Source organism: Anneissia japonica, unplaced genomic scaffold (genome assembly GCF_011630105.1).
Source record: "Anneissia japonica isolate Jap-2015-1 unplaced genomic scaffold, ASM1163010v1 scaffold5280_len750649_cov202, whole genome shotgun sequence".
Classification (NCBI taxonomy): domain Eukaryota; kingdom Metazoa; phylum Echinodermata; class Crinoidea; order Comatulida; family Comatulidae; genus Anneissia; species Anneissia japonica.
The window spans coordinates 590,083-607,718 of NW_022703058.1; the positions used below are offsets into that span (position 1 = coordinate 590,083).

Here is a 17,636-nt window from a genome sequence, read left to right on the forward strand (position 1 = left end):
GGAGATTTGGTAGGTGAAGAACGACAAGTGTTCAGTACAATAGGCTTAAGCACAGACTCCATAGTGTACATACAAACTGAGAAGTTCAGTGCACCTTCGACGTGCCCTCTTGCATGATAATATAAGGCACGGTGCGTTTTACCTTATTTAAGCCTGTTTTCAGCAGGCGAATTCATTCGCGCGAATCGACAGCGTCGGCTCGCTTCCTGAACTCCATGTGCTGCGTATTTTTTCCAGGATTTTTTCACTTCGCAAAAAGTAGAAACAGAAGCGAAAAACTCTGATACAAATGTGAATGCACATTCATATGAACCGACGCTTTCGATTTGCGCGAATAAATTCGCCTACTAGTGCGAATAAAAAACGTCGGTTCGCTTCCTGAACTCTGATTGTTTGCGCATTTTTTGGCTCTGCAAAAACCCTGATAGAATGTGGAAAAACAGGCTTTACATTTTTCTACAAAAAAACTCATCAACTGTACAAGAAAAGGGTGGATAATTTTCCCAGCAGGTGTGGGAATCGACACCGGCGAGAATTTCCCAACAAATGAAATATCCCACAGGTAGGTTGGGACCTGAGAGTATTAAGTAGCCAACCCTGTTCGGGAAAAGGAACACTGGGAGTGGTGACGACTGGGGAAAGATTTTTTGTGTGTCTTCCGCTATCCCTAGATATGCCACTGCATAAGACTCGTCATATCAGACGAGAGTACGGTACTGTACTACTAATATAACAATACGTACTTCATAATTTACATTAAAATGCGAAAAGGGAGGGATAAACATGAGGCAAGCACCAATTTACAGCCTATTATACAATAAATAAAAAATTGCATGTTAATATAAATAAACTATACAATAATTAATTTATTGTATTTGACAACAGTCTTCTGATAGACAATTGCTAAAAGAATTTATCTGTACTGTATATATAATTGAATTGTTTTGATATCTACATTGAATTTTGATCGATTTTGAATATATAGGTTCATCTTTTGTATAACTAAATAAAAATATGATATTCATTTTATCTGAAATGCAGAAGCAGTATTACATTGTACTTTTTGTATATAAATTATTTGCTGTTACTGAATATTAAAAATGTGTCATTTTTGCAAGCAAATTAGTTTTAAAAATAATTGTTAAAAAGACATGTTTTTTAAATGAATGATTACATTTTTTTAACAAGATCAGAATAAATGAGTCTCAAGTCATACTTACTGTAGACTATATGTTATTCAAATATTATTACTGACACCCCAACTTGTGAAATTTCAGTGATAATGGTGCTACACAATTCCATCCATTTTCCAAATTATTAAAACAAAATGAGTAAACCAAAATTGGATGGCAATATAATAACATGGCCTTGAACACCAAAGAAAAACATCAGAATTTCTTTAAAATTATGCCTACATAATTGATAAGTTGAAAATGTCGAAAGAAAAAGCCAATATGAATAACACGTCTTTATAGGCTTGTGTTTTATGGTCAAAATCTTGCGTTAATGTACAAACGTTTAGAATGGTTTGTACACTTACATAATGCCATGGCTGTCAGTGTCAGCTCATTAACATATTTTGTGTTTAGCTAAGTGTGTGTGTCCATCTAAGAAGCATTGATCATAAAATGGAACACGACTCGAATACATTTAACTAAAATTTGTAATTAAGATCAAGCTTATAGGTTAATTAGAATTACTACTGCTGCCATGAGAAACCATAATTGTTGTTTCAAGGCCAGTATTGTAATTTGCAAATATCATTGAAAAATTTAATCCTGATAATTTTTGTTAAATTTTAACATTTTACATATCAGTTTTATAAGCTTTTGTAAGGGAGATTTAATACATTTATTATATATATTTAATAATTATAATTAATTTAATTAATTTTCAAGCAGTTTTTTTTTATTACTTAATAGGTTCACTGATAAATTCAGACTTCATATTGCAAACTTCTTACAGTATAACCATAGGTTTATCTCTCTGACAGTATTGTAATTTGCAAATATCATTGAAAAATTTAATCCTGATAATTTTTGTTAAATTTTAACATTTTACATATCAGTTTTATAAGCTTTTGTAAGGGAAATTTAATACATTTATTATATATATTTAATAATTATAATTGATTTAATTAATTTTCAAGCAGTTTTTTTTGTTATTACTTAATAGGTTCACAGATAAATTCAGACTTCATATTGCAAACTTCTTACAGTATAACCATAGGTTTATCTCTCTGACATTTTATTAGGATGTCATAAATTCAAAATGTTTTCTTTTATATTTTCTATCAGCTTATTTTAAAGATTTACCCTCTGATAGGCTTATGAATTTGATAAATAAAATACAATTTTGGAATTGTTAATATTAATATTGTTAAGTCAGATTTAAATTAAGAGTAAAAATGAAAAAAAAAATTCCTTCTTGCCATATAAGTTTCTGCATAAATAATATTATATGCACTGGTTAATAAATTGCCTGTTAATTGATTTCAGAATAGTCTGTAAATCGGTGAAGATTGAATTATAACTTGCATCAGATAATGTTAAGTTGTTTGTTGTTTTGTAATGAGCAATTAAATAGTTTAACTAAATGTTTAATGCTGGGAGGGGAGTATCTAAATTTTACACACATCTAAAATAACTTTAACCCTGATTGCATCACTGTTATTTTCACTGGTGAACACTGTAGAACAACTTTAAAGTAATTTATTATTTATGCTTTAATATTTTGAACAACACAATTTTTATATTATGATAATTCAAAAAAAAAATATCATGGTACATGGTACACCAGTACAAGTATAAAGATTTACCTGAAAATGACTAAACCATAAAATATTCTCAAGAAAATCATTGTAGTAGGCCTATTTTAGGAGCAGGTGTGAAGGCAGCAGTAGAGGGTAGTTTGTTCCTCTGAATTAGGAGGTGCTTTGTGGTCACTAATACTCCACTGCACTCAACAACAAAGACCAAGTGATCTACAAAGAGTTAACTACTATAGAAGTCTATTAATGAACATGTGTCCGAGATTATTAAAAACACAGTGAAGCAGCATCAACATAAAAGTGGAGTGTACTGATTAGAGAAAAAGCTGTATATTTGGACAAAATAAATCCATTGGGAGATACCCTGTGTAGATAGACAGTTACAAGAACAAAAGAACCTAAATATCTGACATTTTCCAATACAGTACATAGCTATATGATAATGGGTGTTTAGATTATAAACAAATAAAACCTATAAATACTATATATATATATATATCTGTCTCTTATACACATCTAGATGTGTATAAGAGACTATATATATATATGCTTAGTTAACATATTAATTGTTAGGAATTAGTAGAAAATATTTATATTATTAATAAATATTTTATTTATTATATTATTTTATATTATTTTCTTCAGAAATTTCTACATTATTTTTATTACATTGATTACATTCTGAAATATTAAGCCACAGAATTATATATATCAAAAAAAAATATGTATATTTGGTGGTTTTAGTGACTACTAGGTAGAAGGGTACAAAAAATATCTACACAAAGGATAGATGAGCTTTTTGGAGTCAACGGCCGCATTGTGTTTAGTCCAGGTTGTACAATAGGATTAGTTTTAGGGCTAGATTAAGCCTATAAGTCCTTGTTTATTTTGATGTTAACTGTTAGATGCTTAACATATGCTCTATATATAAAGTCTTTTATATAATATTTGCAAAATGAACAAAGAAATAAATTAATCACCCAAAGAATCACTCAAGTACAAGGCAAACTTTATCCATCAAAAACAGAAAATTTCTGTACTCTCATCATAAACACAAAAGAATATGTACTGTAAATAAATTACTAGTAAAAAGTAATGTATTAAATTATTTTGTTTTATAGATGAACCGGCCAATTCAAGTCAAACCAGCAGACAGTGAGAATAGAGGAGGTAAGGAAATGTTGTCAGACACCACAAAAAACTTAATTCTTGTTCACTGATCTTCCATTAATTTTCAAATAGCTAATTTATGCAGCCGCAAAAAGGAAATTACCAGTTCAATGATAAAATAATCAATACGTATGAGAAGAAGTGAAGCTTTGTGTTTATTCATCCATTGATATTCTTAAGCAAACCGGTAGAGTAGAGGCATTTTTGTAGCTGGTCGCTTAAGTACTCCACTGCGCGCTCGTTCAATTATCATAAATAATGTACTACAGTTCAGATGACGTGACGTTAAGATTTCCATCGTTAATATCGTGAATTGCATGCTCAAGAAAGCCTATGCAACAAAGTATGAAAAAATCTACCTACGTCATAAAAAAAATTAATTTTCTTGCATGAAATATTAAAATGTTTATGTTTCAATAAATGTGAATAGAATATGGCCTTGAAATAATATAATCTGTAATGGAGAAAATGTGAATATGATGGATATAACCTTGTCTTCAAATATCTCATCATAATAACAAACTATATTTATTTTTTTTCAACTGTAGAAATAAAGGTATTATAAATATTACTCTTTTAGTTTTTGCATAGAAAACAATAATTTGCCATTTCAAACTACTGTACAAGTATATAGAAAATGTAATAATTCTGTAAAATACATATTTGAAAAACAATGAGTAGAAAGTATTTTAAATGGCATATATCTTCTTGCATATTATTATTTGAAATTTAAGTTGATAAATAATGATTAAAATACACCAATACACCAACTATAATAATAAAATATTAATAATTTTCTCTAAATTACTTTTGTATATTTAAATTAAAGAATTGATTGAAATCAATTTCTTGGTAATCACTCTAATTATTTTAATGAGATCAAATCTTTTTTGAATTGTTTTTAGTTTTTTGTTTATAATCTCATAGTAGAGGAGATACATATCAGATAAAATTATTAGTTGTTTAAATTTTCTCAAATAAAAATATTTTTATGTAAGCCTACTTAATGAATTTTCCTAGTCAATGTCTTAGTAATCTCTCTTACTTTAATTATTAAATCTTAAATAACAATATTAAATGTTTTCAATATATAATAGGAATATATATATTTTAGTACCATATTTTAAAAATTAAATTTCTTGGCGCTAATTGATATCACAGAGTTTTTATATTAAATTTTACTTTATATAACAAATAGTAAGCATTGCAGGTGTGCATACACTTAAATGCTGCCAATTGTAGTGGCCTTAAATGTCGTGCTCCTCTATTGTATTTATCCAGAAATCACTTTTTACAAATTAAACTTTTATCTAAATGTATATTAGGCCTACTATTAGTTTTCTTATTAAATAACGAAACGAATATACAGATCAAAATACAGACAAATTAATATATTCCAAGTAGTGCACAATGTTCCTCAAAATTTAGCATCTAGAAGTGATTTTGGAGAGTTGCTATTCCTTCAATATATGTAGATGACGTTTCCAATAGAATCGCATCTTCATCGCGCAAATTATTATAAACAGCTTTTGATATCGAAGACATGCAAAGATTTTCCCTTTGTTCAGGTGAGCAGGAATTAGTAATTGAACAAACCAGATTTACTTCATTCCTTTAAACTGGGGATATGTGAGCATTCCGATTCCTTTAATAAAGATGTACTATTTTTTACACTAAAAACCACTTCATAATGGAAAGATGAAGTTGTTTATTAAATTCTATGTCCGTATAAATAGGATCAATAAATATCTTGTCAGGAATGATGATGATGATAAATATTAAAATTATGATATAGTTAATGTGGTGTTGTTCAATAATAATGGAACAATCATTTAAATAACTGGTGGTGTATACATGCAGTGAATCAATGAAAAATATATGCCTTACTCTTTGATACATACCGGTAATAGCAATAATGATGATGATGATGATGGTAATAATAATAAAAATAATAATAAAAATAAAAATAATAATAATAATAATAAATAGTAATAATAATAGGTCGATTTATAAGGCGCAAGTAAACAAGGTCTGTAAGCGTCATGTCCAAGTAAACAAAAGGTAAGGTAAAGAAAAAGTAGACAAAATGATGCAGGTGATTTAAAGGACTTAAAAAACAACAAGAATAAACTATCCTAAAATTAACCAAAAATGGAAAACCACAAAAAGAGACTAGAATAATAATAATTAAAATGTAAAAAATAGTGATATATATATTAATAATATGTTGGATTTTAACAGCCAAACACAGAAGATAAATATACCTGAATTGATTTTTAGTTTCTTTGATTTTTAATACCTTTTATGATCATGATTGTTTTAACAGTAATTATGTTTGTCGTGCATAATATTTTCTTGGAAATAAACAAATAGATAAATATAGTAAATCAAAATTATTAACATTGAAATATAACTAACTGTTTAGAATAGTGTATTCTCATTTGTTTTTCAATTTTTTGGTTTTAACTCACGACATGCAAGCACTAATTAATTTATTCATAGTGTCACAATAGAGGTGATTTGGGGAACTTCCACCACTACCTGCTATGCAATTGTTTTTTTAATTACATATTAACTTGATGGTTTTCTGTAAGTGCATATTTTTAGTACAGGAATAATGGAATTAAGGAATATTCAAGAAACCTGTATGGAATCTAGAAATCATGAAATTAATGTGTTAATGTGTATGAACTTTTTCTTCCTTGGTCGCTTTTGATTCAAGTAATAATATAATACAAGATTGTTATTACTATTATTGACTGAAATAACAACTGAGTTGAATAAGATCTTTTAGTGAGATTAAAATTTTCAAAGGTAATTATGTTTTATTGTGGTTCATGTATAGAAGGAAACTAAAACAATATTTTCATTACTACTGTACTACTTCTTATTAATACTGGTTATTATTAAGTTTCATTGTCATCTTTTCATCATCATTGTTGTCAACAACCATTCAGCATCATCAGCATTATCATCACCTTCATCAATAACAATAACATGATCATAATCATAATTATCAATTATTAGAATCAATGTGAACAACATAAATATTAACATCATCTTCTTTTTTTCTTCATTTTGTCTCATTAAAAAATCACAAAAACAGAAAAATCAAACACAATGAAGCAGATGCAAAATGATGGGATCCACAGACTCAAGGTCTAAACTAAAGGAAACACCCTGGATGAAAAATATAAAAGTTACATTAAATGACACACATTAACTCTTCATGTAACTACTACAAAATTTGTAAAATTCTTGACAATACCACACAAAGTAATCACCAATGATTATGAACATTTTTTGTTTCTTTGCATTGCTATTAACCTGATATTAAATATTTAGGCCTCCAAACATGAAAATATTTTGCCCACTTAACATAATGTACATCAGCTCTATTCATGGAGATTACGATTTAAGTGCCACTTAACTGCACATATGAGGCAGTTTTAGGGGATTAACCAACTATGGACATGTTTTCTCTGGGTATCTGATATTGTATATGAGAGGCAGGACAAGGTGGTGATTTGACCATTGAGTTTTGTTTTTTATGATTTTTTAAAGGATTGTTTTATTAGTGGGCCTACAATTAATTATGCAACTGATGTGAGGGTGTAAGGAAGAGAGGATTTAGTTATTTGTAAAGTTAAAACATTGCTTAAAATGCTAATATTTTTATTCTTATCCCTCTGTTCCCAGTCAATTTACAGGAGAGTCCTGGTGATCTTTCCGGTTTCTAAATAATTCATGAGATTAAAGATTACATCCACATATATGAGATCTTTATTTTGACTTTACATTTTCAAAATGGTCCAGTCTTATTAATATAGAAAAGGATAATTAATAAAATATGAAATAAGATCTTATTTTAATGATGATGATAAAATAATAACTAAATTACGGTTCATAAACTTGATACTAATTGGAATTTAATTAAATTTTATATTTGCATTTATGTTAAATTTTCATATAGAGTGATGATTCATTTCCAATACAAATTCTATGCTATAAAATATTTACAGAAGCTTAGTAACAGTTGTACCAATTACATGAAAATAAACATTAAATAATACTACTGTTACCTAAATAAATATTAGTACTGGACCAAAAATTTACTGTTAGCTAGGTATTGGACATGGAAACTATAATTGTGTTTGTGTACATATATTTCTGTACGCTAATTTGCGTATCTTACAGTTATAATTCATGAACTTAGAAAACGTCATGTAATTGAAGTAGGAAGATATATGGTTGCACTCAGAACACTCTTACAGAATGTATTGGTTTTGTCGTCAACATCATAAACAGTAAATGTAGCAGGTCAAATGACGAGTACACACATGAACAAGCAAATTTATCAATGCAAGACACAAAAGTGTACACAAACAAGAATCTAAATTTGTCGGTTCATAACACTACAAAAATCGTTGCACCACAGACATAATGTACACAGAAAAATTCATTAATGCATCCATGCTAGAAGACTACACATAATTCCGCAAGTAAACTCAAATGCACTAGAAACCATTTGAGCCACTATATAGACGGACATGCGCATATATGCACAAGAAAATTCATTAATGCAAGACACTAGAAGCGTACACATAATTCCAGCGAGTAAATTCATCAATGCGAAAAACACTAGAAACAATCTGAGCTACAGAGAATTGCGCAAGCAAATTCATCAATGCAAAAGTCATGCTAGAAGTGTTGACAAACACACAGTGCTATCAGTGTAATGCACGCAATCTCGAGCTTCATTGACATACGTAAGCAAATTTATCAAAGCAAAACAAACTAGAAAAACAGTTGTATTGCGGGTACATATAATAGAACAGGAGCGACTTCAATCGGTATTTAACATCATGCAAGTCCAAACAGACACAGAGATACAGTAAATTCATTTTTTTAAGTAAAGTAAACTATGTGTTCTAGAGACAGAAATACAATTTGTTAAGATGTCTGAAGCCCAACATATACTGTACTATATATATATATTTTTTGATCAAACAATGTTGAGTTTAACAGGCAAAATCTCATGTGTATGCATTCTTCGAGTTAAAGGAATGGCTCCTACTATATTAGCATTTGAATATTTTGTCGGTGCAATATGGGTTACTGTATAGAAAATATTGCTTTTAATAAACAAGTAGGGTAGTCAAAAACTTAAATTGTAAACTTTTTTTGTTATAAGATATATGATTCATACTCTTCTCAATTGAAGCAATTGAGTCAAATTAATTCTTATTAATCAAAAATTGGATAATATATACTATATATACATTATTTACAAAATAACCTCTTTGGAGATCCTGTCTTCAAATGCTTAGAAGAGGGTGCTTCATATTGATCTGTTATATTTGCCATGCATCAAGGACTAGTGCTGTCCAACTATGCATGTGCAAGAGTGTGAAGAATTAGTTGCTTTAATCAGATTTAAATTTAGATTTCAATTATTATAAATAGACTATAATAATTATTATAATGAATTCAGGTGTATTAGCATAATGTTGAAAAAATATAAAGCTTACGGAGTATGCTTATTTTGCCTGGCATTTGCCAGGATTAAACGCAGAACCCTGGGATTGTAAAGTACGCAACTTACTCAACCATTAAGATACAGATTGACTAATATTTGCGTAGGCATCAAGATTGATAACTCATAAATTGATCAAATCTAATAGCTGATCTAGCTGGTCTTGCTGTATAATATATTTTGAGCCCTGTGTATATATTATCTATGTTATATACTTTTATATGATATATAAAGAGATACATTTTTTTGAAGATCTCAAAATTTATGATCATTAACAGCTAAGATGAGGAATTAGCTGGAGTAAAAACGAGTTCCTCTGTTTACATATTCATAGAGTATATATCTTTACCTATATTTATAATAATTAGATATTTGTGAGGTGTAGGTCAATATAAATTATATGAAGTCATATTTTGTCTAAATTTGGTTTCAGTGTTAATATGTATGTTTTACCATGTAGCTAATTTTATTGCTCCATGGTTTTACATCATAGCCAATGTTCTGACTGCGCTTAAGTGTTTTGAGACCCATTTTGTAAAACTGTTTTTCAGAATTGATAGGAAAAGCTACAAGAAATTTATCAGGTATGTTTGTTGTTAGAGGCAATTTTCTCTAAAGTACGTTTTTAGACATCTGAATTTGAAAATAATCTTACTCTGGCTGTACTTAACTAGGAACTTGATTCAAAATCAAAATAGAGATTATAATGCACCGTCTTTGTAAATATAAATTTTTATTGTTTAGTACCAAAAGACTGTGACAACACCTCACATTTGATTTGTCTTGAGGTTCAAGATTTATATTCGGTCTGTGTGGAAGGTGGTTCATTGCAGTGTTCTATCAAACATTCTGTCAAGTTGTTACAATTAAGTACCAGCAATGAATACATTTAAAAAGCTGAATGCAGTAGCAATTTATAATACATAATGCTACTTTTACTGATTTTTTGAATTTTACATTTTGTAGCTCCCGAAAATAAATATGTTTCTTATAAAGTAATTTTTTTCGAAACCATGTAAAATGATATTTAGAATCGACGTCAATACAAAAAATGAATGAAATTCTTTATATAGACGACATTTCTGTCATGCCGTTTGCACTGAAGCCTATTCAACATAATTATTGCGCACCGGATATTGTCTCCACTTCATAATGAACGAATCAACGATGCAATGGCTCCCCAAGCTACTAAAAATTTAGCGTACCAGCTGAGTCCTTTGTTCCATGTCCAATTGATTAAGCTACATTATATATTCATAAGTATGAATAGGGTATGCATTAACTAGCCAACCAAGGTATATAATAATGTATGGGTCAATATTGTACTGTGGGTATCCAGCGATATCCAACATAATTAAACAGCGTATTGATCTAGCTACAGTAGAATCCCTCAAGAAGATGCTCTTTATTATGGATATACAGGTCAACAGATAGGATGTTCCTAGCAATGATAAATCACAATTCTGACAAAGAAAAATATATGCTATAACATTTAGTGTTCGATATAAAAAATGGAAAAGTACTGGATATTGTTTCTCGTAATTTGATTAATATAACTATTTATGATTGTGAAATTCAACTTTCATGAAATTTAGTGAAGTGGTCACAGTTGTCTATGGCAGAGGTGGTTTTGGTGGGTAAAAAGGTCATAGGTCAAGGTCACAGAAAGTCAGTTTTTTTGGTCTTTTTATTCAATTTTCAGGGACAGGATGGCGGAGTGAAGTTACCACTCTAGTTTATAAATTTAATTCATTCTAAATTTGTTTTAATTTATTTAATTACCATTATTATACATAGTATTAATATTAATAATATTAATTTTGTTTATTGTTTACATGATAAAATAAAATATATATGTGCTCCCTGCAGAATGTTTCTAGACATGCATTGAAATTCAATTTTTTTTGTAGTAAAAAGTATCTGCAAAATTGAAATTGATTGATTGATCTTTTTCTTAGGCTTCTTCACTCTTAGTTGAATACCATGTGATTTTCTCCTGGCAAAACACACTATATGGCACAACAGACCTTTCAGAGTGTCGGTCAAACTGACCAATGAGAATGTGTTCATAACCAGCAATACATACATGTCCCACTATTTTGAGTATTTTTTCGCTTTCTAGGGCCCTTGGCAACAATAACATTGGGGCGTGGCTTCGTGGAAAGGTCCACCAAATTGAGATTAGAACCCCAGTTGGTGGTCATGGTGATAGTGGCTGGTAGTGGTAGTGGTGTTGTGAAGGATTTTCATTTTTGTTTGTCACTGTTTTGGTTGCGCTTTTGTGGTGGGAGCTATGTCTTATTATTTTTTAAAATTTTTACTTTATTATATCAATTTCATTTTAATGCACAGTAATTTTGATATTAATGGGACAATAAATTTGGTTTTATCTTATTTTCTTTTGTGCACATAGTACAATTTCTTTTCACCGTACACAGTGCTGTCATTTCATTGCAAGCTACTGCAGCGTGCAAGGGTTTTAATGTGTTGAGATCAATGTCTAGAGGTGTCGCGGAAATTGCCTATCATCCTTTGGGGTTTCGGAATGCGTTGAGAAAGTACACATAATTATGCAAATTTTACTGGCAATTATGCAATCAAAATATGCACACATCGTTACTTTAATCACTATTTAGGGGCTGACTGTTTATGTACAATCCTAATCAAATTATACAAAGCAGGTCAAAACATCTGCAGTATGGTCTTGCCAAGAAAGCACACTCGATCCTATTTCGTCAGTGGCGGATTCAAAGGGGTGTAAAAAAAAGGTGAATAAAAAGAATTATAATGAAAAATTTAGGTCTGAGAGTGCCATTTTCTGGATTTCCCCATGTTCATGTTACAAAATAGAATTCCAGAATGGCCTCTATAGAATAAATGAATTCATGTAACAAAATGCATGTTACACACATGTCGATTCCAATGTGTGTTCTACAAAATAACTGATAAATCCCTGGTAAATCTTTATCTATAAAGCATGTTACAATCAGAATCCATGTTTAATTTATAAATGAAGTACTGAACTCAAGATTACTGTGCTCACAAGTCCTGTTGCCATAATTCCTTTTTGTCAGTATTGCAGTTTCTGGCATCTCATACAGTGCGCCTTTGATCATTCTATGGTGCATTACAAGCTTTTATTATTATTATTTCTTGCCAAATATAACCCAGCCTGTTGTGCTCAACAGCACCTTGCTCCCCATACATGCTCCCCATACAGGGAATTTATTCATCAAACTCCAGGCCAACAGCACCTTCACTCTTTTGGAAAGAGGCGAGCGTGATGATGAAATTAGATGATAATTTAATAATGAGGATGATATGGTTGTTGACAGTTGTCACTGATGGTTGATGGTTGACGCTAATCTGACGTTGGTAACTATAATTGATGAAAGATGTTGTTGATAATGATCATCATCATTATAATCAATTACTTCACTGTTTTTTAGGTCATAACTGCTTTTTAAATTCATGTATTATCTACAGTAGTATTATTATAACTCATTTTTTTCTCCCAATTCCGCAGAGGATCGTAAATTGTTTGTTGGTATGCTCAATAAGCACCAAACTGAAGACGATGTGCGGGCATTGTTTCATCCTTTTGGTAAAATTGAAGAATGTACAATATTAAGAGATCCAAATGGTGTTAGCAAAGGTATGCTCAGACTAATATCCTTAATATGATGTAAGCTTAAAAGCTGATTAATTAAAAAATACCAGGCATTATATAATTAAGACCTATTTTAACTCAAAAAGCGTTGTATGACGCAGCCTGACGCGATTCATTGTCAGGGACAGTTTTAAGCTGTTGTGAGAAATATTAAACATGTTTAATATTCTAAGACACGACCCAGACACAAATAATCGTGTCTGCATTTAAATCACACAGACCCGACAACTATTCAAGTCAAGGCTGTGTCGCATGACGCTGTTTGAGTTGGCCTTCTATATAAATTACTAACATTACATTAATTTAGGAGGAGTTCTAATTTAAAACCTTTTGGAGCATTGAATGTATTTGAGTTAGCTTTTAATATTCATTAAAATTTAATTTTCTGAAGAGACTCGAATACTGTACAGACAAATACATCTAACATTACTCTGAATAATGAGGGGAAGTTTTGACCTTTATTGGGTCATCTTCAGGAATAAAGATACAAATACATCTCATTATGATTTTTTATTATGATTTCTTAATATTAGAAAATAATTTTTACTAAAAAATCCTACCTAATATATTATAATACTTTTGATATATTATGTTGAGTGCATGTATTATGCTGTGGTTTATAAGCAAATGAGATAATTATGCAGTAATGCAATACTAGATTGCATACTTTAGCTGGTACGTTAAATTCAGATTAACTGCCTGTTGGGCTGCCTGTTACTTGCCTCTTTCGCTGCCATTTTATTTGGACATTAAACACACCGTATGATACTGTACCTTGCGTTCCTACTGCAATATCCATCTAATTAGCCTTAATAAAATCTTGATTTTCAGCGTAGAAAAATAAGATAAAAGATTATGCTGTTTCATGCTAATAATCAGGATTCCTTTAAGAAGGGGTTACTGGTGGAAGTCAGGGGATTAGGAATGCCTGCCCCTGGTAGGGTCTGTGGGAAGAGCTTTACAATGTGTTCTGAGGAATTTTAGCATGTAAAAGGTCAATTTCACAATTCCCATCTTGTTTCTGATGGTATTTGATACAAGGCGGTAGGATGGTTCAGTTAATCAGGAAGGTTGGAGAAAAGAGGGTTTGGACCAGGGAACAGTGTAATTTTAGTGTAATAATTAATTTTAAATTGCATAGAGCTTTAGATATGCACTATATAAATATACAATAATTATTATAATTATTTAATTATTATTATTATTATTAATAAAAATAATAATAATAACAAAAATAATAATAATAATAATAAAAATAATAATAATAATAAAAATAATAAAAATAATAATAAAATTAATAATAAAAATAATGATAAAAATATTATTATTATTATTATTATTATTATTATTATTTATTATTATTATTTCACTGTTACTGGTTTGGACCACAGAAAGTTCTCTGATTATTTGCCTATTTTTCATTATGGGTATAAAATAACTGTCACAAGCTGGAATGCCATATTCTGGCATGGTGGCATTATTTAGCAATAATGCAAGACAAGCTGCGTAAAAAATGGTTGTATGCTCATTAAACAGTGCCACCATGCAAGCATTTATGTAATACAAAGTGGAAATCTTGTGTATCATTTGGAATGCATGAATTAGTATTCTTATTTAAAGTATTGCTTTTGGAATGACTTTGACATTTTGGAGAAACCTAGGGTGTCATACAGCTTTGATTTAATGGAGTTGAGTTAGCACCATAAAGTTAATGTTAACATTACAGTAGCAAGTAAATCTATCAATATTATTTTAGTATTGATTTTACTTTCTGAAAATTTCCACAAGAAAGTATCGGCAAAACCATGGTAAAGCCACACTTAAGCCCCAAATGCTGACATTTAGTTTACGTACATATTATATATTGGCATAGCAGACACATGATGCCAAAAAATTGATAAAATGTATTATATTAGATAAAATTCAATAATATAAACTTCAGATACTGCATGAATCTTTGTGCTGAGATGGCGAAACAACCAACATTCACTCTATGTACTGAAATTGCACAAAAGGTTATAGATTTCAATGTTTGATAGTTTGGAAGGCTTCAAAAATACCCATATAAATACTAAAAATAATGACAGTGGTTTTGCAAGGCTCCAATGAAATGGATTTTACAAAGAACTCATCAAATACTGTAGCCTACCATCATTAACTCCCAAAGGGAATTACAAAGAGATAAAAAAAAAAACTACTGGGTATAGACCTTGACAAGCAGTAAATGTTTGTAGCTAGGCCACGTGCTGATAGCTATAAAATTGTCTTAAAGCTAATACTGGTCAAATATGGTGGCATGATCAACCCTGTAAATGCTAGGCTTGTTGAGTTTTAAAAAAAATACTACAGTCACTATGTTACAACCAGGGGAGGTAAGGCATTATAAAAATGCATATCAATACAAATGTTGAGCACTTGTTGTCGCACAAAGAATCTGTTCACTTGATTATTATTAAAAAAGTTGTTTTATGCATTGAAGACAAGTTACAATAATGTATAGTCTTACTGTAGTTGATGCATTTATATAACGTGGGTTTGAACCGTATTAAAATGGAAATTTAATGTTCATTCATCAACAAAGGAAGCCATGTTGATAACTTAATAGACTAATCATAGGCTTTTGTAGAAAGGCAAAAAAAAATCTGCTAATGCTAATGATTAGACCGGTATAGCCAACCTCTGTATTATAGAGAATATAATATACATAATGAATATTTTAATAATTCTGAGCATTGCTATAAAACAACATTACTAATAATATTAAACTGAGCATAACTAAAACCTTATCTGAGCATTGCCACTAATGTGCATTGCCACTAATTATAAGCATCGCCGCTAGTGACTGAGCATTGCCACTAATGACTGAGCATTGCCACTAATGACTGAACATTGCCCATAATAAATGAACATTGTCACTATAAGTCTGAGTCTGAGCATTGCAACTATTAAAGGGTATAGCATTGGCACTATTACTGAGCATTGCAACTAAGGATAGAGCAATGGCTAGTGACTGAGCATTGCCACTAATGACTGAGCATTGCCATTAATGACTGAGCATTGCCCCTAATTACTGAGCATTACTACTTATGTCTGAGCATTGCAACTAAGGATGAAGCAATGTAACTAATTACCGAGCATCACCGCTAGTGACTAATCATTGCCGCTATTAACGACAAAGCATTTGCCACTAATGGCAGAGGAAATTGCTTTAATCAACTAAAGTGTTGCCACAACTGAACGTAATTTTGCACTACATATTGATGTAATATTTTATATAATGCCAAGGCCTATGTTTTCACTATTAGTCTTGTTTCAAACTTCAGTATGTGTCTCAACATCATCATAGATAGTAGATTAAATATTTTGTACCAATTCATTATGGTTGACGGTTGACCTACTATATGTCGTTATGATTGATATCAAGGCTATGAATGATATGTTCAACTGCACCAAATATAACTGTCTGTCATTCGAATATGAACCTGAATCAGATTCGGATGATAGATATTTTTGCATGTGTATTTAATGTGTTTCTACATGTAATTATTTTCAGGATGTGCTTTCGTTAAATTCAGTACTAGAAAAGAAGCTGCAGCAGCTATAAACAACCTGCACCAATGTCAAACAATGCCTGTGAGGATTCTTTCATTTTTCATTCATTAAAGCTCTGTCCAGACTATGAAATTTTAGTAGACAAGAAACATGTCACATGCCCAAATATGGTCATTGATGACCGTATATAGGCATATCATGACTATATTTAGGTATGCAACGGTTGTTTTGTTAGAAAATTTGATATGCTGGATAGGGTTTGAAACCATGTGCACACAATCAGTAATATGCATGTATGTTTTATGTATCATTATATACATTATATATTATGTAGAGTGAAATATGTGGTGCTTGGTTTGGTACTTAAGGCGATACTTTTTTATACCTTGTTTTCATAACTTATTTTTTTAGGGATTGTCAGAAAAAGGCAGAAAAAAAAAATAAAAAGTAAAATTTTGTTTCTTTATTTTTAGCAAATGGTTTTGCCAAAAACATTCAGACTGAGGGGAAAATACAAATTTAATTTTATTGGTAAATGTAAAATTTTAATTTAAAAATTAGAAAGAAATATACATATCTTATTTTTGGAGATTTCAAGGCAGCGGCAGTTGTAATAAAAATAAAGAAAAATTTGTATTACTTTCTGAAATTTCTAATTTTTCATGGCGGTGGGTGCGCAAATTGGCCAAAAATAAAATTCCATTTTATTCGAAACAATCATTATTGGCGGGTGGTGGGTTCGCTAAAAAAGGTATTAAAAAGTTCCGCCTTGTTTTCAAATTCCAGGGTCCTAGGTTCAAATCTCCTACAACTAATCGCACAGAGTTACAGTATTATTTCACTGTAAGTGGCAAGTTGCTCACTGTTGGTGAGACTGAAAAGAAACAATAAAAAAAAAGTATTCATATTATGGGTTAGGAACTCTAGCATCATTATAT

At 30.3% G+C, this 17,636-nt stretch overlaps 1 protein-coding gene across 8 annotated transcripts in view; it reads left to right on the top strand.

Moving 5' to 3' along the window:
* The window catches only part of LOC117104260 (CUGBP Elav-like family member 3-A), a 66,004-nt gene that overhangs the window by 8,489 nt on the left and 39,879 nt on the right, over positions 1-17,636 (top strand). For 7 of the 8 annotated variants that reach the window (XR_004444720.1, XM_033244991.1, XM_033244990.1 and 4 more), the window contains exons 3-6: positions 3,892-3,940; positions 10,028-10,060; positions 13,003-13,131; positions 16,700-16,779. Coding sequence is in view for 7 of the 8 variants with exons in the window: in XM_033244991.1 (XP_033100882.1) it covers positions 3,892-3,940; positions 10,028-10,060; positions 13,003-13,131; positions 16,700-16,779 (291 nt within the window). In the remaining variant the exon portion in view is untranslated. The remainder of the gene's footprint in view (positions 1-3,891; positions 3,941-10,027; positions 10,061-13,002; positions 13,132-16,699; positions 16,780-17,636) is intronic. The other variant, XM_033244992.1, reaches the window with a different exon arrangement.